This window comes from Pholis gunnellus (assembly GCF_910591455.1).
Source record: "Pholis gunnellus genome assembly, chromosome: 7".
NCBI lineage: Eukaryota > Metazoa > Chordata > Actinopteri > Perciformes > Pholidae > Pholis > Pholis gunnellus.
In genome coordinates, this window is record NC_136533.1 from 1,198,427 (window position 1) to 1,225,605 (window position 27,179).

General features: G+C 42.1%; 2 protein-coding genes across 3 annotated transcripts; both read left to right on the top strand.

Moving 5' to 3' along the window:
• Window positions 1-786: 786 nt before the first annotated feature.
• On the top strand, window positions 787-14,112 carry slc7a10b (solute carrier family 7 member 10b; the record flags this gene model as incomplete). Its single annotated transcript, XM_079163437.1, has 12 exons — window positions 787-869; window positions 912-988; window positions 4,167-4,371; window positions 5,671-5,822; window positions 9,236-9,361; window positions 9,453-9,606; window positions 10,381-10,504; window positions 10,999-11,102; window positions 11,194-11,290; window positions 13,286-13,435; window positions 13,703-13,880; window positions 13,982-14,112. 12 exons carry the CDS (start codon window positions 787-789, stop codon window positions 14,110-14,112), a joined length of 1,581 nt encoding a protein of 526 aa, XP_079019563.1.
• Window positions 14,113-18,597: 4,485 nt separating this feature from the next.
• Window positions 18,598-27,176, top strand: dus2 (dihydrouridine synthase 2). 2 transcript variants are annotated; one of them, XM_079162800.1, is made up of 16 exons: window positions 18,598-18,666; window positions 19,569-19,706; window positions 19,907-19,952; window positions 20,067-20,158; window positions 20,258-20,301; window positions 20,712-20,772; window positions 20,859-20,906; window positions 21,239-21,304; window positions 22,728-22,798; window positions 23,249-23,335; window positions 23,817-23,985; window positions 24,223-24,344; window positions 24,466-24,606; window positions 25,028-25,115; window positions 25,642-25,715; window positions 26,413-27,176. In XM_079162800.1, exons 2-16 carry the CDS (start codon window positions 19,584-19,586, stop codon window positions 26,681-26,683), a joined length of 1,503 nt encoding a protein of 500 aa, XP_079018926.1. In that variant the 5' UTR covers window positions 18,598-18,666; window positions 19,569-19,583; the 3' UTR covers window positions 26,684-27,176. The 2 variants fall into 2 exon arrangements, with proteins under 2 accessions (XP_079018926.1, XP_079018927.1); XM_079162801.1 differs by having other exon boundaries at window positions 25,642-25,712.
• The last annotated feature ends 3 nt before the right edge of the window (window positions 27,177-27,179 follow it).

Genomic DNA, 27,179 nt, shown 5'->3' on the forward strand with positions numbered 1-27,179 from the left:
ATCGTTCTTATGTCTGATATGTGTGAGAGCAACTGTAACGTTGCTATTTCATGTCAATAAATGATTTCTGATGATTTTAATTATGGCTGACTGAGCTCAGCAGCATATTCACCTTAATATTCATATCGAGGTTCCTTGATGGGATTTTTGTTTGTGACAAACAGTTATGTTCACCAAAAAAGCCGCTAACTGCTAACTGCTAACTGCAGGCTCAGTCGTCGCCATGTTGAGTCAATAGAAAAGCTCCTTTAACCGGAAAAAAGTTTAAAAACAAAAAAAGATTATGATGTTTTTTTTTATTTTACTTTTTTCCGGGAATGGGCTTCCATAAAAAGTTGACTGAGAGTTGAAATGTTTCTGCATATTATTATGATTTATTGTATTTATTGGAATGAGTACTTTTCTTCGGTCGCCTCCATTTGACTTCATTCACAAATACAAATACTATTAATGTAATCTTTAAAGATGTACTTTTTAGTTACAGGACTTCTTGAGTACTTTCTCCACCACTGATGCTGCGCTTGAAGTGTCTGACTTCATCTAAAGGAGCATACATTTATATAATAAAGTAAAAACACGGACCGGTTCCTCCCGGCGTCCCTGAACGCACCGCGGAGAGCCCAGGGTATTTAACATTCTACCCTGGACAGCGGCAGCTTGTTGCGCAAGCGCAGCCCATTCAGTGTGCATGAATACGGAGCGAGGAGAGGACAGGAGCACTGGGAGCACTGGGACTGGGTGGACACAGTGGACTGGACGGACCGGACCGGACCCGGGCAGGCGGACATGGATGGACAGAACGGCAGCAGCGGGGGCATCAGCTGCCGGCCGCACGGCTCCGTGACGGACGGCAAGAAGAAGAAGAAGAAGCAGCAGCAGCAGGAGGAGGAGAAGAAGAGGAGGAAGAAGGAGGAGGAGGAGAAAATCCCCGACAGGGTGACGCTGAAGAAGGAGATCGGGCTGCTGAGCGCGTGCACCATCATCATAGGTGAGGCAGGAAAAAAAACAAAAAAAGCAAGAGAGCTGCAGAGAGCTCTACATACCAAAGTGTCTGTGCAGGACCCGATGCATGACAAGCAGGCTTAGAATAAAGCTCCAGGACCACCACGTAGGGGGGCCGTGTGTGTGTGTGTGTGTGTGTGTGTGTGTGTGTGTGTGTGTGTGTGCGCGCGCTCGGTCGTCAGAAAGTCTCCATGTTTGTTTGCATGTTCATCCAAACTGAGTTGTAAGTGCTTACGTGGCTAAAATATAATGTGAAGTCCAGCAGCAGTCTGGTGGTCAAGCAGAAGAACATTGTCTGCTGGAGCAGAACGGCCAGCAGAAAACACACACACACACACACACACACACACACACACACACACACACACACGAGCAGCATCCAGGTCTGCACCACTCTGCTCTTAGAAATAACCGGCGGGTTATTGATATGAAGTTCATCTCTCAGGAGGCTGATGGAGAACCAGCTCTCTGCTTTCAACCTTCAGCACCAAACGTCACTTTTTTTCACTTTATTCTTCTAAATAGGACTTAAAAAACAAGACCAGATGAGTTAGAGAACCTGCATTAAGTTTCAAACCTCAAGTACAGTGAGGAGCTTTAACCTGGTCCTGGACCAGTCTCAGTCTCAGACCTCCATCAGTAAAGAGACCACCAGAGAGAAGACGGTCTGTTTCTATAGAGTTGCTTTATGTATTGAAGTTCCTCTCGTCGACGTTGTGACTCAGCGTCCTGACTGTGACGAGGACCGAGGACGAGTTCTGTTGGATACGTTCAGAAAAAGGCTGAGAAGCTTCTGTACGGAATCTACCGTCGTCTTCTCAGTTAAGACGCTACAAGATACCAAGAAGAAATAAAAGATGATAAAAACAGTATTTAACACGTCAGAGGGTTTTTACAAAGAAGCTCAATTCATTTTGAGATGTTTTAGAAACAGGAAGTGTTAAAAATAGTTTACAGGATATTCAGCCTTTGTTTCTTTATAACACATTTAATACTTGACTTTTGCATGAAGGTAATAAAGTAGTTTCTGAATATGAGATATGAGTTTACAGATAATAACAACCCCTCCTCTCTAGTGGAGGTTACTTTATGTGTTTGGTCGGTTTCACCTTCAGCCTGTGAGCAGATCTCTGAGTTACTCGTCGTGTTCTTGATTCTTCACACTTCACGTAGTTTGTTGGTCCTCTGGTGTCTCAGAAGCTCACGGAGAATAAACTCTACACAGCTCGAGTCTCACGTCTTGGTGTGAATGAGAGGAATATTTAAATCCCTTTGCAGTCCGTTTGGAGGCGTTCAGGGTTCCTCAGGAGGGGATCCAGCAGCCACAGCGTCACAGAGACCCTCCAGGAGGTCTGATCGGTAGCTCAGGACGGAGTCTCCTGGCTAACTGGACCACGTGTTCCCTCTTTCGGCCGAGCTGTTGTTACTCGCTTCGAGGCGGACATTTTTTTTGTGGAGAGAGGTCCATGTGTGCAGAATGCTGAAGCACCTTTCCATTCAGGGAGCGCGGCGCCGTGAACACGCCGGCTGCTCCGGGATCAGCATCCAGAGTCGTGTTATGCCTCCGGATCAAAGTGGCATTCCTTAAGATCTCAACATCTCTTTGGAGTGGAAACAAAAGAGTTGTGCTTTGAGTTTCTGAAAACCCACATTAACTGGCTTTTTTGTGTGCATAGAATGGAGGAAAACAGTTTCCACAGGAATGTCGCCGTTGACACCCAGCTTGTAATCCTGCAAAATATATAAATATTGCTCGAGACCTTCATGAGCGGGCCTCTTGTGTTTCCTCCCTCAGCGATCGATGCTTAACAGACATTTTATTGCCACTTTATAAAGTGAACTGCAGCTCTTTGTGTAGAGCTTCATCTGCTCAACACCACGATCTGTTTTCTTGTTCTTTGTCACTTTTAGGAAGCTGCAGGGATGCAGGAGGTGAGTCGGTCACTTCCCACCTCTGCAGCCCTCGGGTGGATAATTTATGTCCGGTTATGTAATGGCCGTCTGTGCCACTTGGCTGCTTTCTGCCGCGCTACTGGTAGCGCTGTAGTCTGAATGTGTCGGATCTGCTGGTACTCCACACTGCATACTGAGGCTCCGGGGGCAGGAGGGATTGTCCCGGGCCTGAGTGATGGCCTTTACCTCCTTCTCTAACTCACTCCGTTATAGAGCTCTTTGTGTTTTAATGCCCTCTGCATAGACTCAGAGGGGAACAGTTTGGATTGTGCAGACTGAGGTCTCCCAACGGGTCACTGGTGTGTTTTTAAGTAGAGAAATGTTGGAGATGCTCCGGGTGATGCATACCATGAGAAAACCCCTTCCAAACAAGTCTGACGTTAATGTGGGAACACGTTGGGCTGGATTCATGTATATTTTTATCCTCACCAGCTGTTAGGTTCTTTATATATTTAAGAAATTAAAGAATATGCAGAGGGTGAGGCAAAGTCTTTGTTTTGCTGTCAAGTCAAAACCAACGAGTCCAACAAGTCCAGAGCGAGTTCTGTTTCAAGTCCGTAGACTGTTAATAAGACCACTAAAGCACACGCGGGGCGGGTCTTTCTGCAGGAGTCCAACAAGAAGTCAATGTTGATTTATTTGTCAGGTAACTTGCGTGATCATTTTTCATTTTTACGACGATCTTTTCCTAAACTTAACCGAGTAGCTTTGTTGTCTAAACTTAAAGTTTCCTGTGAAGACAGAAGTTTATTTTGAAAAGACTGTATTCATGTAAAAATGACTGTGATGTGACGTAACGAGCGGCAATTGACACGAGTTGCTGGACTTTTGTAGGAAAACACACCAAAAAATGAGGATTAACTTTTCGTGTGATATACGAACCGTTGAACACGGATAATGTTGCTCGACGCCATCAATGTTATCAACAACACCATCGATATGTAATCCAAGTCACGTGACTCGAGTCCACACCTGTGATTACATGCAAAAACACAACAAGTGAAAAGACACATTCACACAGGAAGGAAGAAGTATATCGTGTAGCTCAACTATTAGTCAGATTCCCTTTTTTCCGTGGATATGAAGACCTCTAGTTCACCTGGTATGAACATGTGATTTCCATGTTTTATCTGGATAACAAGAGGAGGCTTAGTTTCATTTTATTAACAGAAATGATACACCTCCTGATACCTTCTCCCTCTTCTCCTCAGGGAACATCATCGGCTCCGGAATCTTCATCTCTCCAAAGGGGGTCCTGGAGCACTCGGGCTCGGTGGGCCTGGCGTTGGTGGTCTGGGTACTCGGGGGCTGCATCGCGGCCCTGGGCTCGCTCTGCTACGCCGAACTGGGCGTCACCATCCCAAAGTCTGGGGGAGACTACTCCTACGTCACCGAGATATTCGGCGGTCTGATGGGGTGAGTGAAGAGCTTCCGCTGTACGACCGCGAGGGGTTGAGTCCGCAGAGCGTCCGATGGCGGGATCAGTGGACGTTACTCAGCTCGGGGCGTGATGGTAGTTAACTCTCGGTTAGTGACCGTGCTTTGTGGGAAGGTTTGGGTCTTCTGCAGAGGACGGGGTACAGGGTGCGACAACTTTCACCAGACATTAGCACCACTAACTAGATAGTGGACTACTAGTGTAAAGGAAATGATTCAGGATATATGGCTGGCGAGACCGAAGACATTATGTTTCTGGGTTGTCCGTCCATCGGTCTGTTCGTTAATTTGTTCGTCCGTAACCCTGAATACGATATCTCAGGAAATACTTGAGGGACTTTCTTCAAATTTTGCCATAAACGTCCATCAATAAGTCAAAGTAAGTGGCAACCAGGTGTAACACATTTACACCACCTGCGGATGACGCAATTCAGCTACCTGGGGTGAAGATGGATTTATTTATTCACTCATTTACTATTTATTATTATTTTTTTAAACATTAAAACTCTCCGTTGAAAACGGGACACGAACACCACACCAAAAAACAACGCTTTCAACAAACCTAATAAAATCATGGAAAGTATTTGCACACGATTAAACTGCTTTCTTTAAGCATCAAGCAATTATGTTGGTCCAACTTAATTTACTGGGGTCGGATCAACTTAATTTATTCGGGTTAGTTCAACTTATTTACCAGTGTTGGGTCCGACTTAACTTAATAGGGTTGGTTGAACTCATCTTACAGTAGTACAATCACAGCAGTAAATTAAGTTGACCAACAGAATTGTTTAGTGCTTAAAGAAAGCAGTTTAATGGTGGAAATACTTTCCACCATTAAATTAAGTTGATTCAAAGAATAACTTTTTTTGGGTGCAGTCAACCCAAAATATTTTTTACATTTCCTTTATTCGCCAACACAGCACTGATATATTTAACATTTTAGTGCACTTACACAACAATACATTAAAATTTTTGGGACCATAAGTATAACGCATTACAGCTGCAATTATAAGTTTGTTGTCAAATAGAAATAATAATAATAATTGTCAGCTAATCAATAATGAAAACAATGAAAAGTTAATTGCAGCCCTAAAATAAACCATACTATCAGTTGACAACATTATGGTGCAGCATGGTCCAACGCCAACAGTCGTAAACTGCCTTAATGCAGCATAACGACCTCACCTGTAACAGTAGCAGTACATGTAATGTGTATGTCATGTGTGTAATCTAAAGTATGGAGAGGGCTAGTTGCTGAGCGTTCTTCCTCTCCTTCAGGTTTCTCCTGTTGTGGAGCGCCGTCCTCATCATGTACCCGACCACGCTGGCCGTCATCGCCCTCACGTTCTCCAGCTACATCCTGCAGCCCGTCTTCCCCGACTGCGTTCCTCCGTACATGGCGACGCGGATGCTGTCGGCCACGTGTCTCCGTAAGTGGCTTCTTCACCGTCTGCAGTCTTTGATCGATTTTAATTCTTCTTTTGTTCCTCAGATTCTCCTACAAGGAGGCAGAGATGAAGGACTCTTTATTAAAAAACAATATATGTTTAGCGTCGTCTGCTGAAACAGGCGCTTACTCAAGTACTGCACTTTTGTACTTAACCACAATTTTGAGGTACTTGAACTATTCTTATTATGTATTATACGTATTTTATACTTCTACTCCACTAAATCTCAGAGGGAACTTTTTACTTTGCAGATTTAGATTACTAAATATAATCAGCTAATAAATGATGATGTGTTATGATAGATTAAACTACTCAGCAGTGTATAAAGTAAATAAAATCAGCTCAGCATTGAAATGATAAACACAATAACGCATCAATAATTTTAACCCAATAAAATAATATATTTTATATTATTTATACTAATATAAGTATATTTTGATGATACTAATATCTTCATTCCTTAACTTGAGTAAGATTTTGAATGCAGGACTTTTATTTTTGCAAAGAAATCTCAGATTAAAGTATTGAAATTTTGAAAAAAGTAGATTTTCTTTGAGATTTAGTCGTGAATTCCCGAGAAGAAAAATCACAAATTTTCCAAAATAAGTTTTACATTTATGTGAAAAGTTTAGATATTCTCTGAGATTATTAGCAAATTTACAGGAAAAAATTAAAATAATCTACGAGGAAAACAACGTGGTACCTGAACAAAACATTTTACGATTTTATTTTTCCCGGAAATTTACGACTTTTATCTCGTAAACCTTGAGTTTTTTCTCTGACGGCTCCGTAATATATTTATTTTGACTTACAACGGCCAGAATACGCCATCGCACATAACAGCTCCACCACTGCTCTGTATTTGATTCTGCGTGGAGAGATGGCGTTTGTGCTGCGACTGGCTCTCAGCGCGCTTGCATCATTCATGAAGGATGATTGTCTTGCGGCTGCTGCTGGTGGATCCTGATCTTTCCTCTCTAATGCTTATCATAATCCGGCTCATCAATAAACTACAGGTCTGATCCTTTGTGAGTCAGACGGGAAGTGGTCACATGTGAAGAGTCTCTTATGTAACAGCTGGCTGAAGGCTTTTTAAATACCTTTTTTATGGCTGTAGTAGGAGAGCAGGACTAGAAGATGGGATGTTTATATTAGAAAGCTGGTTTTATCAGAGGAAGAAATCCCAAAAGTGACGGACCTGCTGAGTCTAGTTAGAGTCGCTGGAACGGTTAATCGAAAGGTTTGGACCAGACGTCAACCTCCGGTTCTGCCGAGAGAAGCCAAAGCTTCACGTGTTAAAGCTGCATTCTCTCTAGTGTCCACCAGGGGGCGACTCCTCTGGTTGTATAGAAGTCTATGAGAAAATGACTCTACTTCTCTCTTGATTTATTACCTCAGTAAACATTGTAAACATGAGTTTATGGTCTCAATCTCTAGTTTCAAGTCTTCTTCAATACAGCATGATGTTCATTTAGTAAATGATGGTCCATTTAGAGTCACACAGACCATAAAGCAGGGGATGCTTTAGGGGCGGGGCTACACAGTGATTGACAGGTCTCTACCAGAGATACGGCGTCTCTACGTCACTTCCAACAAGCGCACCCGAAACCTTTTTACAAAATGTACAGTCGGACTTGAACAATTAGCAAAGGGCTCAAAGGTGACGAACTCCACTTTGCGTTGTTAATATTTCATGGAAGACGGAAAAACTAGACTATTAACCTCAGCAAAAAGTATCTGCAGAGTTTGGGGATGTGAGAGCAGCTTCTTCACTCCTCGTGTTCTCATCAAAAATTGATTGTATCAAAAAAGAAATGCTGCATCAGGACTTTCAGGACTGTCAGTACTAGAAGGACGATGATGTCCACGATGCAGGATGTCAGTGTTGAGTCCACATCGGTCCGTGTGGACCCGTCAGGCTGCCTAATTGCTTGGTACCTGCACAGAACGCCATCAATCCACAAAGCCTCTTTGTCCTGTCAATGAGTAAATAACCGTCGGGCGTGAAATCACAGTCTGCGAGGTGAAACGGCGAGACTTCAGCGTGTGATTCCTCTCCTCTGACTCCATCGTTCACTTGTATGTTTTTTGGAGCTGGATGCTGAAACGTGAGCTCTGCCCAGGCTTCTTGGGTCTGCAGTGTGTGTGTGTGTGTGTGTGTGTGGGGGGGGGGGGGGGGGGGGGGGGACCTTGCCACGTTTTTTGTTTGCTCTTCGCAACGGAAGTGGTCTGTTTTGCGGGGCTGACAGCTCGTCTTTGTGTCGGAGAGCGAGGCCACCATGAGAGCGAGCGGGGCAAAGCCGGTGACAATGATGGACGAGGTGAAACAATCGAGCCCTCCCTCAACTCGCCCGTTTCCCACATTCCTGCCTCCCATGGCAACCGGCTGCTGCGGCCCACCGCCGGCAGCAGCAGCAGCAGCAGCAGCACCGGCTCCCCGGGGCTGTGACTCTACGGCCGCTGAAGCATTGAAAGGAGCACTCTTGCACAATTGTACGTTTTTTAAAGTCACTTTTTCTCAACGTGGTTAGTAACAATAGGCCTGTTGTATAAAGTCTTCTGTTGCTCTGCAGGAACTTTTGTCAACTTCTGAGGAAATACCCTGGATGATGTCACACTGTGGTGATGTCATCAGGGTTTTCGTCTCAGTTTGGGTTTTGAGACAAAAAAAAGAAGATTATAAATCAGAAAACTGGCCGTACAAACTGGAGGCGTGGAGTTTTGAGGATGTTTGTATTTAATGAAAAGGTGCTGCTGAGTTGCATTATGGGAAATGTAGGATCCGGGCCTTTTTATGCTAGAAGACTGTCAGAAGGCGGAAACGTTCCATGGGAATTACCGTGAAATGTATTATTATGGTTATTTACAGTGTCATATGCAGACAGAAACAATCCTTTTACCATTATAAGCAGACATCATCATCCTGGTTCCGTCTGAATAAATTGCACATTTTAAACTGCGTTTTAGGTTGATTTAGTTATTGTGAACAAAAGCAAACATTGCTCCTGCAGTCTCTCTCTCTTACTCTGGCTCATACCTGCTACCTATATCCCTTCATAGTACCTGGCCTGGTCTCTACCAGAGACGTGTACAGCGTCTCTACTTCCGTTCATTGGTTGCAAAAAAAAAACCCCAATCCCTTCATACCGTCAGTCCACAAACCAATGAGTGACGTCATGATGACTATACTTCTTACACTTAACAGGCACAGTGACCGTAGGTAGACAGGTTCATTACATTCAGGCTGAATTACATGACTGGACCTGTTGGCTTATTGCAGCCATGTGACAACAACAGATACCTGAATCTTGTGTCGGGATGTAAAGGGAATACAGTCAGTTTTCCCAGAGTCCTCCTGGTTTGACTGGGATCCTCACGGTGCGTTCTCTGCTCAGTGCTGCTGACCTGGGTGAACTGCTCCAGCGTTCGTATGGCCACCAGGATCCAGGACGTCTTCACGGTGGGGAAGCTGATGGCTCTGGGCCTCATCATTGTGGTCGGCCTGGTCCAGATCTGCAAAGGTAAAATCCTCAGCCTGTGTGACCCCATAAAGCTTTTGCTGCTCCCCTGAAGAAGAAAGAAACCACTCAAACGTCTGATTTATCTTTCCAGGGAACTACGAGGCGCTGACTCCACAGGTGGCCTTCGCCATGGAAAGGACGCCGACGGTGGGTCAGATCGCTCTGGCCTTCCTGCAGGCGTCCTTCGCCTTCAGCGGCTGGAACTTCCTCAACTACGTCACGGAGGAAGTGGTTGAACCCAGACGGTGAATATACCCGAATATCACCTTCTCAACATCTTCGTTTGTTTGCTCCGCTTGCTCAGGATCGATACCACTCTCATATCTGTTCATTAAATATTGAGATGGCCACCAGCAGCCAGGTTATCTTAGCTTAGCATCAAGACTGGAAATAGAGGGAAACAGCTAGTCTGGCTCCGTCCAATGGGAACAAAATCCACCGACCAGCATCTCTTCAGCATGTTTGTGTTGCGATTGTTTAATCTGGACAGAAAACAAAGTGTAGCGTGACGGTTTGTCGTTTTACGAGGCAAAATGTGCAGAAATAGTTCTGAGCCCTGTTTTAAAACAAATTGTCGGTTTCACACTAAAATGTAATATGAACTATTCCTTTCATATCCGTCGTTGGCCTTCACATCTACGCTCTTTTTGTGATGTCATGTTTGATGTCATAGAGGAGCATAACCGGTGGCTCATTTGCATTTTCTCCCCAGTTTACTCTTTAACTATTTTATGAACCGTGTTCGTCAGATCCATATTTTCTGTTCATGTTTTCTTGCAGCAGAAAACTCACAGGCTTTTTCTTCCATAGATATTCAGGGTAAAACTGATAAAAGTTCAAAACAATGAGCCCAGTTATTGGAGAGTTTTGTGTTGGTTGCCATTTACCATTCACACGACTGCGTTCTGCCACCAGTCTCTACATTTTATGATTGTGTGTGAACCCGACCTTCATGCATGTTTGATCGCTCTCTTTGGTTTTGATTGTATCATCTGTGCATGGTGTGTGACCACGGTCAGGAATCTACCTCGTGCCATCTACATCTCCATACCATTGGTGACCTTTGTGTACACGCTCACCAACATCGCCTACTTCTCCTCCATGTCGCCCGAGGAGCTGCTGTCGTCCAATGCCGTGGCCGTAGTGAGTAACGCGGCGATACGACGATGAGTCGCAGTTCTGCTTCTTCTCTCAGATATTTTAGGTCAGCGGTGGATAAAAAAAAACACTTTCCAGATCAGGAACAAGCAACCAGTGGTGGAATGTAACTAAGTACATGTACTCAAGTACAATCTAAACGTACAAAATGACGTTTAAATATTACATTTCCATTTACAATAGAGGACGAGTAGATCCAGAATTCATACATTTCGATAAGATGCTGTAAATATCACAGAGTATAAAGTGAATATCAGATAAAAGGCAACAAATATAGATTGAAGCAGAACAAGTCGTGAGATAGAAACGGCTTTAAACACAATGAACAGACGAAGAAGCTGTGCAGCGTACAAACGTTGATTTAGAATTTGAAAGTCAACGTCAAACTATTGAGTGCAGCAGTAGAATTGTCCATCTCTCACATTCACGTTGTGGCGTTTCATCACATCGGTGATTCTGTCTGTCGTTCTGCCGTCCAGACGTTTGGAGAGAAGCTGCTGGGAATGTTCTCCGTCATCATGCCGATCTCCGTGGCTCTGTCCACCTTCGGAGGGATCAACGGCTACCTGTTCACCTCCTCCAGGTGAGAGCTGCTCCCTCGCGCTCCCTCGTTGCTCCTGTACTCTGCTTTGATACGGCCGCTGACGGGCCGTCTTGGTGTTTCTGACCCTCAGGTTGTGTTTCTCTGGAGCCAGAGAGGGTCACCTGCCCAGCCTGCTGGCCATGATCCATTATAAGAACTGCACACCCATCCCTGCCCTGCTGGTCTGCGTACGTACAACCTCACATTGACGACACACCAATGATGATGCATCCGTCTATATACAGTATTCATTTTGATGTTGTCTCTCTTTTTATTGTATGTTTGCGTTTATTTGACTGTCAGAAGGATATTAAAATACGTATCAATGGAAATTTGGATCACAGATTTGCTAAGGGTAAAGAAATAGTTGATTTAACATGAATTGAAGTTGGAAATCCGGTTTTGCTTTTGTGCTTTATTTCTGACTCTTAAATTTAAACCACGAACGCTTGATTGTGTCCAGATGTCTGAGAGGAGGACTCTATACGTCTGAATGTTCTTTGATGCTTGTAGCTTCCTCTTTACCAGATGTTATTCTAGTTTAGTAGATGGAGTACAGAACGCTGTACAATGGTTCAACCAGACAAAGATCCCTCTGAGCTCTGATCCCTCTGTCTTGTATGAAAGAAATCTCATTTAAATGGGCTCAAATGGGGGACCAGATGCTAGATTTACCCACAGGCCTCAGCCGATGGACTCCTTTTAAAACATGACAGTCAGATATAACTGCCAAGTAGACCTTAATCGTGGAAAAAGAGAGACCCTTATTCAGTAGCTCCATAAAGAAAATCCAAAAATCTACAATGGAGAACTGAATTGGGTGTAAATTTCGGTCCTGACAACACTGGTGGAACGCCCTCGATCTTTGGATCATGCCACACTTCGGGGCAGACTCTTAGTCATTTAATTGGACCTCTCAACAGGTAGGTATGTAACTGCTGCAGTTCTTTCTAGTATCCTGCAACCTTATTCATCACCAGGCCCCGGCATGTAGCTGACATTATCAGGTCAAGGGATTGGACCGTCCTTTACCCAGACATTTGGGGCGTTGGGGTCTTTCCTTTGGGGTCTTTGTATTCTGAAGATGTTGGGGTTTACGACTGTGATGCGTTGCAAGATTTTATGCAAGGAAGTTTGCCTCTTGAACCAGGACTGACTGAAAGGCAGCAGTGATGCATTGAAAGTGTTGGGCTCCCTACCTGGTGGGCCATGCTGTATGAAACGCATACAGGAACGATGCAGCAGCAGAGCTTCCGTCTGCTTCTTCTGCAGCTTAACCTTCGCCTCGATGGCATCGAGTGACTAAAACTAACCTTCAGTGGACGCTGGCGTATCCAAATAAATGTCCCTGTCTCTATCTAGAACGTAGGAAAGAGTCAGCAACTGGAATCTCTGCGCCACCACCATAGATGCCATCCCTCTTCCCAGGGAGAGCGCTGCACAGCAGAGAATGTAATCCATGGCAGTCCTGACCTCATTGAGAAGACGTGCCAGCGGACCGTCGGGGGGCACCAGTGTACCAATCTCTGCCAGACTTGATATATCTTGAGTAAGAGGATGGAGCTCAGCGGCCGGGCGGTGCCTGTCTGAGCTTGGTAAATCCTCTCCAGCTGAGAAGCAAATAAGCGACAGTCCCGGGTTGAGCTGGCTAGAAAAGGCACAGGACTCGGGCTCAGTGAACGCTCTCCCGGCTTGGATGGACAATCCACGAGCAGACGGGACATCCCTCGTGATAGTAACATGAAGCCATACCCCCCGAGGACAGGGGCAGACAGAATGCCTGAAGCTCAATCCGAGACATAAAGCTTGTGGAAAGAGGAACTCGAAGTCAGCGCTTCGAAGTTCACCAACAGGGGCTGTCAAGCTAACTTTGAGCTGGCAGTAGCCCGCTAACGAAACAGAGTTAACTAGCTGAGGCTAAATGGCCTTACTCTGCAGAGATGTTCTTCTCGAAGTTAAGAGCGTAAGAACGTCAATATAAGTGTCTTTAGTTAGGTGGTGCGGGGTGTGATATCCCATATTATGTTGTATTGAACATACAGAAAGGAAAGACACTTTTATTTTTGAATTCAAAATGCATGTAATGGTATATTTCCAAAGTATTTTTGATCTTTTAAGATGGAACATCTGTGGAGTGCCTTTTTAATATTCATCACATTGTCATGCCTCGCTGTGTTTTTCAGTGCGCTGCCACGATTGTTATACTCTGCATCGGAGAGACACACAACCTGATCAACTATGTCTCCTTCATCAACTACCTATCATACGGCGTCACCATCGCAGGCCTGCTGTACTACCGCTGGAAGAAACCCAACCTGTTCCGACCCATCAAGGTACCGATACTTCTTTATACCAGTGGTGGAATATAACCAAATAGATTTACAAAAGTACTTTGCAAATTTTAGGTACTTTACTTGCGAGGGAAATCAAATAAACCTGCATTCTCTCTAATGTCCACCAGGGGGCGACTCCTCTGATTGTATAGAAGTCTATGAGAAAATGACTCAACTTCTCTCTTGATTTATTACCTATTTCCTACATATATATATATATATGCATAATCTGGGAATGATTGTAACTTTAAACCACGTTTCCTTCAGGTGAACCTGTTGGTTCCTGTGTGCTACCTGATGTTCTGGGTGCTGCTGCTGGGTTTCAGTCTTTACTCAGAGCCGGTGGTCTGTGGCGTCGGTTTAGTCATCATGCTCACCGGTGTACCAGTCTACTTCCTGGGCGTCCATTGGAAAGAAAAACCAAAGTGCATCTACAGCTTCATTGGTGAGTTTCCAAAAGGAGGTTTGTTAAAAGATTGTGACTCTGTCTGTTGTAGCTAATATATATTGTATATATAATTTAACGTCACTCTTGTTTTCCTGCAGAGAGGGCGACATACGTGGGCCAGAGGTTGTGTTTCGTGGTCTTTCCTCAGATCGACCCCATCGAGACCGACGATCCTTCAGAATGGACTGACCGGTCATCAGGCAGGAGCAGTTTGTCTGCCAATTCTTAAAAACTCTTTTCTCTGAATATATGAAGATCATTTTTTGTTTTTGCCTCTTTGTTTTTATTCCGTCACAAGTCCAGACACTTCTTCCTGGTTTGGGAGCTTCCTGTCTGACCTTTGACCCTCTGAGACTCTGGTTTCCCCTGCGGTCGAGTGGAAACGCCTGTTCTTCTGAGCGGGCTGCTCGCACTTTTTATGTCCTCCTCTTTTCTACTAAGCCGCCAAGTTACAACAACCTAATGCCAACGGTTTCACACTGTTGGAAATGACTTTTATTCCCATTTGTTCCTATTTTTTCTGTAGCGTAACAGAACTCTGACCGACTGGCGGCACTTTCTTCTGAATGTTGCTGCTGTTTTATCGTGCCTTAAGGCCTTTTCACACTAAGTCCCAAACCAATCTGTCGCCAGTGTTCTGAAAAGAATTAAGAAAATGTATTATTACAGAACAGATCTGCAGTTGAGTGAAGTACAACTCCAACAGCCTTCATGTATTTTTGTTCTTCTTTCTTGCTGCATGACTGCTTGTAGTGTCATGTTGTTCCTACTAATATACACATTTTTGACATTTTTACCAATCTTGCATCCTGTTCTACTGGAATAAGAGGCTGAGACACAGTTTAGAGATCGATAATGCACACGATAGTACCGTCCATATGAAGAGCCAAAGTGAAAACCAGAACTTTGGCTTCTTTAACAGAAATAAGGAAACTTGATTTTAATCACATTGGCAGAAATGACAAAAGAAATAAGCATTTTGTGTACTTCATTCTGTGTCTAGATAAGGACGGCCATGATTTCCATGGATTTAAGTACAGACATTCATGTTCCCCAGATGATGAACCCTAATGACTTTGGGGATCCTCTGATTGTTAATTGTTGATGTGTCCAACACTTTGGTTCATGACCAAATACCTGCAGAACTAATGACATTCACATCAGCCTCAGATAGACTTTGTGTTAACTCAAAATAGCTAATGTTAGCATGCTAACACGCTAAACTGAGAAGGAGAACTTTGCAAACCTGCCCAGAGCTGCATGGCTGTAGACTGGTTTGAATTAGATCTTAATGTTTATTTTATTATATTGCCAATTCAATAGTTACTTTTTTAAGAGGACTGGGGTTTTTCTGTTTCATGCTAACAAATTAATTGTTGCTAACTTGAATTCTTATATCCTCTGATAGAAGCTAATTTATCTCAGCATATGGAAACAGAACGCGTTTCACTTTTTCAGAAACACCAGTAGAAGTTTCTCTCAATGAGAGATTGCATTGAGTCTCAGAAGCTAGCAGAACAGCGTGCAGGCCGGACGTCACACGTCAAGACTTCAGCTTCCTATTTCTCCATGTTGTTGGCAATCTGCCACAGATTCTCCTCCAGACGGCAGGTTTACTGAGTCGTCTGGATAAATCTAGAACATGTGCTGATGTCAAATCTTGGAACGCGTCCCGTTCATTATACAACTCTTGGTGCAAGTTTCAGCTGTTCGGACGATGTATTTGTTTTTAGACTTATGATGTGAGCGGCAGAATATAAATCTAAACTTCAAACACAGCGTAGAATAAAAATGCACCAACAAAACACAGTGTTTGCAGACAGCAGTGGTGGAAAAACGTAGTCACAACTTTTACTTTAGCCGTAGTAGTAAGTAAGTTAGTATACTACAGTGTACTAGTTACAAGTCCCCCATTCAGAATTGGACTTCCTTGTGCAGTGCTTGCGTCCACCAAGTGTGAAGTTGTTTGGATAAACAATTTTCTAGATATGCAAAGGGAACTCATTCATACATACATACACAGACAGACAAGCAGAGAATCCTCCATTTATAGATAGATGATACTGCTGCACCACCACCTATGGGCCTAATGGTACCAAATTTGTCATTTTTACTCGGACATGATATCTACACATGTCCACCAAATCATGGTAGCAATAGCACAAAGCTTTCAGGAGATATGGCATTTTTTATATATAAAACCTGCCCACAGGTAATGAGCTAACCAGCTATAGACAAACTGTATGGAACATCCCAAATACCCAAAACCTTTTTACCGGCTTGGTCCAGAGAAGTTCTGTACCAAGTTGAGTGACAATTTCTCCAAAATGTAGAGTCGGAGCATTAATAACACTGATTTGGAAACAACTGAAACATCAATCTAGCTGCAACGTGGCTTCTGCGTATAGATTAGTTTGGACGTCTGGAATTTAGTTTCGTCGTTATAGCGCCACCATCTGGCCAAATTGCACCAAATTGAACACTGCACATCTTTGGATCCCCAGCTATACACCAGCCAAGTGTGAAGTAGATCGGATGAACGGTTGTCGAGATATGTGAAGGACACACAGACACATAGAGAGAGATCGTTTTATACTAAGAAGTAAAAATACAACAGTATCAGCATTTAAATATACTTCAAGTACAAAAGGTAAATAACTCATTATGCAGACTATTTCAGAATAATACATATCCTATTGGTGCATTATATTTCTTGATGCATTAAAGTGTCTTTATCACTTTTGTTCATTATATTTTGATTATTTGTTGACTATATTTTGTTTTTTTAATCTGAATCTGAAAAGTAACTAGAAGCTAAAATAAATGTAGTGAAGTGGAAGTATAAAGTAGCAGAACATGGAAGTACTTAAGTAAAGCACAAGTACCTCGAAAATGTACTTTAGTATATGTACTTTCCAACACTGGCAGACTGCTTGAATCATAGATTGAATGTGTTAACTTTAAAAATATGTATTTTCATGGAAACTTAAGACTTTGTGTGAAAAGGCCTTTACGGGGGAATGTATATTCAAATGTTTATTAACTGATTCACTCTATTAGATTGTTAATATATTTGTTGCTTTAGTGTATTGCATTTGTATATTTGAGAAGCACTCTGGTCTTCCACCGTCTGAACTCTTTTCTTTGTAAATCCAGACGGCGCTGGACTCATTCTTTGCACAAAGTACCGTCGACTCCCTGAGCCCCAGTGGCAGCTCGAGTTAATGAATCTGCTGTTAACAGGAAGTAGTCGTGTCCATCTCGCCTGCTGCTCTCTCACATCGCTGCACATCGCTCTGGTCTGTTGGAATCCTCTGATTTACTGCAGACGTGCTCACAAATCTTTGCAGCAAAGTACGATTTTAAAATGTTGTTATGTTTATTAAGCCATGCTAATGAAATGTGTGACTAATACTATACATGTAGCTCCACTTCTTCTTGGTATAGGAATGAATCACTTTGCCCATGTTGACTCTATAAACGGTACACAGCCAACTTTCAGTTCCTCCCGACTCTGCGCTCACTTATCATTCTATGAGTTCATTTGGCACATAACCACTATCATATGAGAAGACTGTCTGTATTGTGTCATAATGATAAATATAATAATATATTATTAAATATAATAATCAGAGTTTAAGTTTGCACACACTTTGTAAAATGTGATAATCCTACTGATCCTACTTTTATCACAACGAATCTGAATCTCTGGTTTCAATAGTTCTGATGATACGTTTATGATTCATGCAGTTATTGATATTGGTTTGAAACAAAACTGTGTCCCGGAACCATAAAACACACGAGCTGTGTACCGCACCTGCTTTATAGTCATTTTTACAGTACACTGTTTTCTTAGTTAGTATACAAGAAATCACCAAACAATTAATACTGAAGAGGAAACTATCAGCGGTGGAATAAGGGTTCAGAAGTAGAAGTAGAAATACTTTGTTAAAATTCTATTTGTTTGCAGAATAATATATATTATGTTATTGAATTATAATTATCAATGCAATAATGTGATCATCACTTTAAGGGTGGAGCTCATTTTAATGACTTTATACACTGTTGAGTCATTTAATCTATAATAATACATGATTTACTAGTTGATTACATTTTGTTTTAATAATCTGAATCTGTCAACTAACTGAAGTTATTAAATAAATTCAGTGAAGTATAAAGTACAACGTTTGCCTCTGAGATGTAGTAGAGTAGAAGTATAAAGTAGCATAACATTTAAATACTCAAATCGAGTACAAGTACCTCAATTGTACAACAGAACCCAAATGTGGATTAAATAACATTTGCAACATCGGACGACTGAAATTAAACTTCACAGTGAAAGGAAATGTTTTTGATAAAAGATATTTAGTTTGTTTTCTAGAGCATTTTCAACTCTTTATTTGATCCTTCAATAAACAGCAAATGGAAACATCTGGGGGGTTTTTATTTTATTTTTTTTGCTGGCAGAAAAAAAGTAAAAAGAAAAAAAAAAATAATAAACTATTTTTTTTTTTTGCCAGCCCCCCCCCCCCCCCCAAAAAAGTGGATTTCTTTTTCTTTTTTTTTAAGTTAACTTTTTTTTTTTTTTTTGCTATCGGGAATGGGCTTCCATAGCTCTGAGTATACATATACAGTATATATAACTATGGCTCTATTCTATGTCGTGCGGATCTACATGATCGTGGACTATGACGCTGTGTTGACGTAGGAGTCCAAACAGGAAGTAGAAACAGCACGCTCGGTTTTTCTTCCCCACGTTACAGCTGCTGTTACATAAATGCCGGTGAGTTCATTTGGTGTACAGTTATACATTATACAGATACACATGTGTATCAGCAGAAGCATCTGAAGCATATTAATTAATCCTTTAGCTCGCATTGGGTTCAAACAGACTGTTTATGGAGCAGCTAGCTACAATGCTAGCACTAGCATAACCAGACTCCGTTCAGAAAACTCGCAGTTTAAAGTTCGTTTGCTTGTCGGTTTGTTAACAGACATGACAGAGTGTAAATATCATCGGTTTATCAATCAGTAGCGCTCTGTTGTTACTCCGGCATACGTTTACAGCGTTTATTGCAATTACAAGTCAATAAAATGTTCATTAATGTTTAGCTCTCACCGCTGGAGAGAGACGGATTAATCCTCCGACCTGAAGGAGGGACGTCAGCTAGAAATGGAGCCGCACAGCCGGTACTAACGCTCACTGTTGATTTGTTGTATTGTGTTTGCCGGATGAACTATTAATCAACATAATTCAGGTTTAAAGTTTGTGGTTTTTAGTTGTCGGCTGTTAAATGTGAACTTTGTGTAAAACCCGAAACCTCATTAAATCAGCTGGTTTCTGAGCGAAGTCTGGTGAGAAAACGAGGCTTCGATGTCTAATTATTATTATTATAATAATAATATTATGTGATAATATTATATAATACTATTATATAATTATAATATTATAATATGATAATAATCGTATCATAATATATTATATTATATTATAATGTTATATACAATATTATATTGTGATATTATATTATAATATCATAATATTATATTATAATATGACAATAATTGTAATTAAAAAATAAATAATAATAAACATGAATCAAGAACAGTTGATGGATGTTGAACAATAATAATACTAATGTTATATAATATAATTGTACTATATTGTCTCCGTGTGGGTCACAGGACCTCTGAGCCTCCATGATGGCAGCAGGCCGGCTGAGCTTCAGGAACATCACCGCTCTGGCCCCGATGGTCCGGGTCGGGACTCTGCCCATGAGGCTGCTGGCTCTGGACTACGGAGCGGACGTGGTTTACTGTGAGGTGAGGAGGGTTAGGGGCTAACGAGGGAAATACAAAGCTCTGTGCACGTGGATGTTACCGTCCTCGTACAGGACAGTGCACACACACACACACACACACACACACACACACACACACACACACACACTTGTATTTGGTCTCCTGCTGTCGGTGTGTGTTTGAGTGCTGACGTGCTGTAAACTCTTTTCTGTCTGTTTCAGGAGTTGATCGACATCAAAATGGCGAAATGTCACCGAGTGGTGAACGGTGAGAGTCTGTTGATCTTTAAGTTGAACACCGTCAGCGCTGGAAGGCAGTACTTGGATCCTGTGTTTCACAGCGTTAAGATGAATAAAGGTTTTTTGTAATGTGTGTTTCCAGAGGTGCTGCAGACGGTGGACTTCGTGGCCCCGGATGAGCGAGTGATGTTCAGGACCTGTGAGAGAGAGAAGGACCGAGTCGTCTTCCAGATGGTGAGACAGAAGACGTTCACACTTAATGTGTAGACCGTTCTCAGTCCGGCTGTGACTTTACTTCTTCTTCTTCTTCTTCTTCTTCTTCTTTACTTTTAGGGAACTGCTGACCCGGACCGAGCGCTGATCGTAGCCCGGCTAGTGTGAGTCCACCGCTAAACGTCTGAACCTTAAACTGTGTTTAATTAAAAGTTAAAGGCTGTTGCTCCGTCTCAGAGCAGTTTAATACACATGTACAGAACAACATGTGGAGGAATATGATCCACTGATCCTTCTACACATCACATAACTCAGCTGTTTGGATGCTTTGAGCTTCTTTCAGTTCAGTAAAGTTACACAACACCAAATGTAAACGTTTCTTTTATAATAATTATCATGCAATGCATCTCTTAAAGCTGGTTCGCTGCTATCGTTGTTGTGTCCGTCTTCAGAAACGGCATCGTCGATGTGTTTTAACTGAACATTATCTGGCTCAGCTAAAAACACAGCATCAGTCGATCAGAATCCATTTTGTTTCCCATGATGCATTGCTGAACCTTTCCCCGTCTTGTAGGGAGCACGATGTGGCTGCTATCGACGTGAATATGGGCTGTCCCAAAGAATACTCCACGAAGGTGAGTTAGTGTTAGTGTGTGAGTTCCCAACCGCCTGCAGCTCTGACCTCTGACCTCTGACCTCTTGACCTGTTGACTTGTTGCAGGGCGGGATGGGAGCTGCTCTTCTGTCAGATCCCGACAAGATCGAGGCGGTGAGTACGGCTTCCTGTAGATCACGAGAGAAACCGTTCAGGAACATTTCAACATTCAGTCCAGCAGCAAAACGCACGGCTACCATCCACCATTATATCAACAGTAGAAGAAGAAGAAGGCGTCTCTTAGCCTGATGCCAAAGTGTTTGTAATATATTTATTTACTAATTATTGTCGGACATTTTTCACATATTTGTTGGATATTGTTCACATAGTTTTATAATATTGTCGGACATTTTTCTCATATTTTCTGACATGTTTTCTTTGTCATTTTTCACGTATTAATTCAACGTTAGTTAGTTAGTCAATGTCACTTCCTCTTTTATCCGTAGATCCTCAAGAAGCTCGTCACAGGAGTTTCTATACCGGTCACGTGTAAAATCCGAATCCTGCCTTCGGTGAGATGTGAACAACTTTATTATCGTCTTCTGATTGTTTCTGCTTCTGGTTAAATATATCAGATAAATACGCTCCTGTTGAAAAGTTATGATTCAGCTGTTGGATCGATGTTTTTCCTCCTTCCTTCAATAATAGTTCTTCTCTATTATGAAGTCTAAGTCTAAGGAAGAGCTTTCATGAAGTTCATTCCAGCTTTTTCTAGCATGTTCTTCACTGGTTCCGTGTCCTGTAACTGGTTCCATGTTCTTCACTGGTTCCATGTCCTGTAACTGGTTCCATGTCCTTCACTGGTTCCGTGTCCTGTAACTGGTTCCATGTTCTTCACTGGTTCCATGTCCTGTAACTGGTTCCATGTCCTTCACTGGTTCCATGTCCTTCACTGGTTCCATGTCCTTCACTGGTTCCATGTTCTTCACTGGTTCCATGTCCATCACTGGTTCCATGTCCTGTAACTGGTTCCATGTCCTTCACTGGTTCCGTGTCCTGTAACTGGTTCCATGTTCTTCACTGGTTCCATGTCCTGTAACTGGTTCCATGTCCTTCACTGGTTCCGTGTCCTGTAACTGGTTTCATGTTCTTCACTGGTTCCATGTCCTGTAACTGGTTCCATGTCCTTCACTGGTTCCGTGTCCTGTAACTGGTTCCATGTTCTTCACTGGTTCCATGTCCTGTAACTGGTTCCATGTCCTTCACTGGTTCCGTGTCCTGTAACTGGTTCCATGTTCTTCACTGGTTCCATGTCCTGTAACTGGTTCCATGTCCTTCACTGGTTCCATGTCCTGTAACTGGTTCCATGTCCTTCACTGGTTCCATGTCCTTCACTGGTTCCATGTTCTTCACTGGTTCCATGTCCATCACTGGTTCCATGTCCTGTAACTGGTTCCATGTTCTTCACTGGTTCCGTGTCCTGTAACTGGTTCCATGTCCTTCACTGGTTCCGTGTCCTGTAACTGGTTCCATGTTCTTCACTGGTTCCATGTCCTGTAACTGGTTCCATGTTCTTCACTGGTTCCATGTCCATCACTGGTTCCATGTCCTGTAACTGGTTTCATGTTCTTCACTGGTTCCATGTCCTGTAACTGGTTCCATGTCCTTCACTGGTTCCGTGTCCTGTAACTGGTTCCATGTTCTTCACTGGTTCCATGTCCTGTAACTGGTTCCATGTCCTTCACTGGTTCCGTGTCCTGTAACTGGTTCCATGTTCTTCACTGGTTCCATGTCCTGTAACTGGTTCCATGTTCTTCACTGGTTCCATGTCCTGTAACTGGTTCCATGTCCTTCACTGGTTCCATGTCCTGTAACTGGTTCCATGTCCTTCACTGGTTCCGTGTCCTGTAACTGGTTCCATGTTCTTCACTGGTTCCATGTCCTGTAACTGGTTCCATGTCCTGTAACTGGTTCCATGTTCTTCACTGGTTCCAGTTGGAGGAGACGGTCCGTCTGGTCCGGAGGATCGAGAAGACGGGCGTCGCTGCCGTCGCCGTTCACGGCAGGTAAACTAAATATAGACGACGTGAAATATTACTTTACATTATATTTGACACTATTTGACTCAATATTTGGTCTTTTCTAATAGCCACGTTTGACATGTTTTGAATATTATTTCAACATTTTTATTTGGCTTTTAATAATAATAATAATAATACTAGCACTTGACATGGTAAAGACAGAAACAGTAAAAGTAATAACAATATAAACAAAGCAGATAAATGACGTTTTAACAGTAAACAAACAGAAAGAAGCATTTACTATCATCACAGGTTAAAAGCTGATTTAAATATTTTTGTAGTAAAGTTGTGTAGTAAATGTCTAGTTTTGTGTATTTTCTTTCGTGTCTCATCGTGCTGCTCTTCATATATGTTATAACTAATGATCATTAACCTGATTGGCTGCTGTCTTGGTGTGTTGCGGTGCGTTCACTGACCGGTTGATGTGACGTTCAGGTTGAAGGAGGAGCGTCCTCGCCACCCGCTCCACCTCGACCACATTCAGGCCGTCGCTCGGGCGGTTTCCATCCCCGTCATCGCCAAGTAAGCTTCAGCACCTCCTCGTCCCTCTAGCGCCAACAGACACAGAGAACTACGGTTTCGGTTTGTTAAACAGGGCAGTGAACACAACTGGCAGAGACTTGAGATCAGTTTGGGACAAAAAATAATCACAGGGAAGCATTTACACCTTTATTTATAAAACACATTTATACTCTGAAAAATGTGATCGTTGTTGTATTTACAGTATAAAGTACACCCTGTACCTCTGAGGTGTGGTATAAAGTACACCATGTACCTCTGAGGTGTGGTATAAAGTACACCATGTACCTCTGAGGTGTGGTATAAAGTACACCATGTACCTCTGAGGTGTGGTATAAAGTACACTATGTACCTCTGAGGTGTAGTATAAAGTACACCATGTACCTCTGAGGTGTGGTATAAAGTACACCGTGTACCTCTGAGGTGTGGTATAAAGTACACCGTGTACCTCTGAGGTGTGGTATAAAGTACCTCTGTCTCTCAGTGGAGGATCTCTGGATCTGGTGAAGACCAACATGGACATCGAGGACTTCAGGAAGGCGACCGGAGCCTCGTCGGTCATGTTGGCTCGAGCCGCCATGTGGAACGCTTCAGTGTTCAGAGACCAGGGACCTCTTCCTCTGGAGACCGTCATGGAGGACTACCTCAAACACGTGAGAACATTTAGAGTTTCTACCAAATTCACCAAAGGTTACCATCAGATAACGCCTCATTTGCATATTTAAACATCACATGTCAGAAAACATGTAAAACAGTAAATAATGATCTTGATGTCAGTAATGAACTGGAGAGGTTTCATGTTGATATCTGAGTTAATTACATTGTTTTTACCATGTTCACCTGTAGAGTGTAAACTTCTGACTCTACTTTCTTCTTCTGTGGTTTCGTAGGCGATCCGGTACAACAACCACGCCTTCAACACTAAGTACTGTCTGTGTCAGATGCTGAGAGAGAAGGTGGAGTCTCCTCTGGGGAAGCAGGTGCAGGCGGCTCAGACCAGCGCGGAGCTCAGGTACGACCGCCGGTTTGTGTTTTATTTGTTGAAGTGACTCGTGGTCTCGTGGTCTCGTGGTCTCGTGGTCTCGTGGTGGTTCTGAGCGGCGGGTCGGTGACCTTGTGTGTGTTTTTTGCAGCGAGGCGTTGGGGCTGCAGGAGTTCTACCAGCAGACCCAGGACCAGCTGCAGGTCAAGAGGGACGGCCTGCAGACCAGCAGCCAGCCGGAGACGCTGGTGATGGACGGAGACGTCACCACCATGGCCGTCAGGTTTGAGCGGTGAGGCACTGAACTCAATGAGAAGATTCTTCTTCTTCTTCTTCTTCTTCTTGTTTTTTTCTTCTTCTTCTTGTTTTTTCTTCTTCTTCTTGTTTTTTCTTCTTCTTCTCTTCCAGTTTTGTTTATTCTTTTAACCTTAAAGATATTTTTTACTTTGTAAATCCAGATGATAAACATTTGATTCATTCAATTATTTTATATAACAGAGTTTTTAACCATTTTTCTTTCATTTAAAAAAAGTAAAAACCTCTTATTGACTTTATTTATAGCTGTGTGTGTGTGTGTGTGTGTGTGTGTGTGTGTGTGTGTGTGTGTGTGTGTGTGTGTGTGTGTGTGTGTGTGTGTGTGTGTGTGTGTGTGTGTTGTGTTTGTGTTTGTGTGTGTGTGTGTGTGTGGTGATCTGGTGTGTGTGTGGTTCCAGGAGGGAGTATCCTCCTCACATCACTCCTAAGATGTTCCTGCTGGAGTGGAGCCGGAAGGAGAAGCTGGAGCAGCCGCTTTATGAGATGGTGAGTCTGATGGACCGATGAGATGACGGCTTCACGCGTGACGAACGTTTCGTCAACGCGTGACGAACATTTCATCAACATGTGATGAAATCTGAGTGAATTCACCCGTCAGAGATTGAAACACTGAAACAGGTCAAAATGATGGATTCTGGTTCTGTTCTTCTTCTGCTGCTGGAATGGAGGCGGTTATTTAATAGATCAAAACAAGAAACAGGAAATAGAAAAAATACTATTTAAAATATGAAAAAGTATTATAAACAAATATCTGTTTTAATGATTAAAGAGATGCAGAAATGTGCAAAATGTTTATTCCAAAGCACCATATTCATTACGTTTGATTGTACACATTTAAAGTTTAAATGTACTTCTACTTACAGTACTTACAGTACTTGCAGTACTATGACAATATGTGACGACTAAAGCAAACAATTCCAAGATGTTTGGTTTCCAACAGTCAAAACATTAAAGATCATATTTGTGTTTTATTGATCGGTGGAGATGAAGTTTACTGTTTTGTGTTTTTCAGGCGCAGCGTTCTCAGGACCGATCGTTCCAGTCCACCGTCACTTTGGAGGGGAAGAGATACAGATCTACTCGGTGGTCAGGAGACACACACACACACACACACTCAGATTTTATTTAGTTTCATTAACAGATTTTATTTAGTTTTAATAACAGATTTTATTTAGTTTTATTAACAGATTTTATTTAGTTTTATTAACAGATTTTATTTAGTTTTATTTACAGATTTTATTTGGTTTTATTAACAGATTTTATTTAGTTTCAATAACAGATTTTATTTAGTTTTATTTACAGATTTTATTTAGTTTTAATAACAGATTTTATTTGGTTTTATTAACAGATTTTATTTAGTTTTAATAACAGATTTTATTTAGTTTTAATAACAGATTTTATTTAGTTTTATTTACAGATTTATTTGGTTTTATTAACAGATTTTATTTAGTTTTAATAACAGATTTTATTTAGTTTTATTTACAGATTTTATTTGGTTTTATTAACAGATTTTATTTAGTTTTATTAACAGATTTTATTTAGTTTTAATAACAGATTTTATTTAGTTTTATTTACAGATTTATTTGGTTTTATTAACAGATTTTATTTAGTTTTAATAACAGATTTTATTTAGTTTTATTTACAGATTTTATTTGGTTTTATTAACAGATTTTATTTAGTTTTATTAACAGATTTTATTTAGTTTTAATAACAGATTTTATTTAGTTTTAATAACAGATTTTATTTAGATTTTCAGCTGCTGAATGATCTTGTTTTTTTTCAGGGAGAAGTCAAAGAAATTCGCGGAGCAAGCGGCCGCCGTCGTCTGTCTGCGAGTCCTCGGGGTGCCGGAGGGTCGCATCGGCGAGGAAGACTCCGGCCTGGTCTGCAAGAGGAAGAGGGAGGGGGAGGGGAAGCCGAACGGCACCGCGGAGGAAGAGGAAGAGGGGAGCAACAAACGTCACGTGTTGGAGACCCAACAGGAGACGGACGACAAGAAGAAGAGCGTCGGCGTGGAGAACGGTGAGCGTCACAAACAAACGATGACGTCATGAGGAGTCAGAAGACGAGACGGAGAAACAAATCAACAGCGTCTTTATTTGAGTTTCTCTGCATCAAAATGATTCTCATTAAGTTCAGATTATTGTGTCTCAAACACAAACTATTGGGTCGGTCATACAACGGTTATTAATTATATATTTGTATTTGAATAGAATCCGTTTCTTTTTGAGCTGGTAACTGAAGAGGTTCAGGTGTTCAGCCAGTAGGGGGCGGAGCTGAACCTTCATATTCACGATTGATGGTTTAAATATTCATGAATGAACTCGGTGCCTTATGGAACTTTTTTAAATCATGATTTTGGAAACGTATAATGGTTTGCTTCCTCCGTTGATGATGGATTGAGTTTTATTTTATTCGTCGTCATCGTTCACTAAAGTTTTCAGCTGAGAAACGTTCACATGATGAACCTGAAGCTTTCATGTTTGTTCATTTTATTGTTTTCTGAAGTTAAAGTCTCAACTGAAAACTATTAAAAAGACACAAACAAAG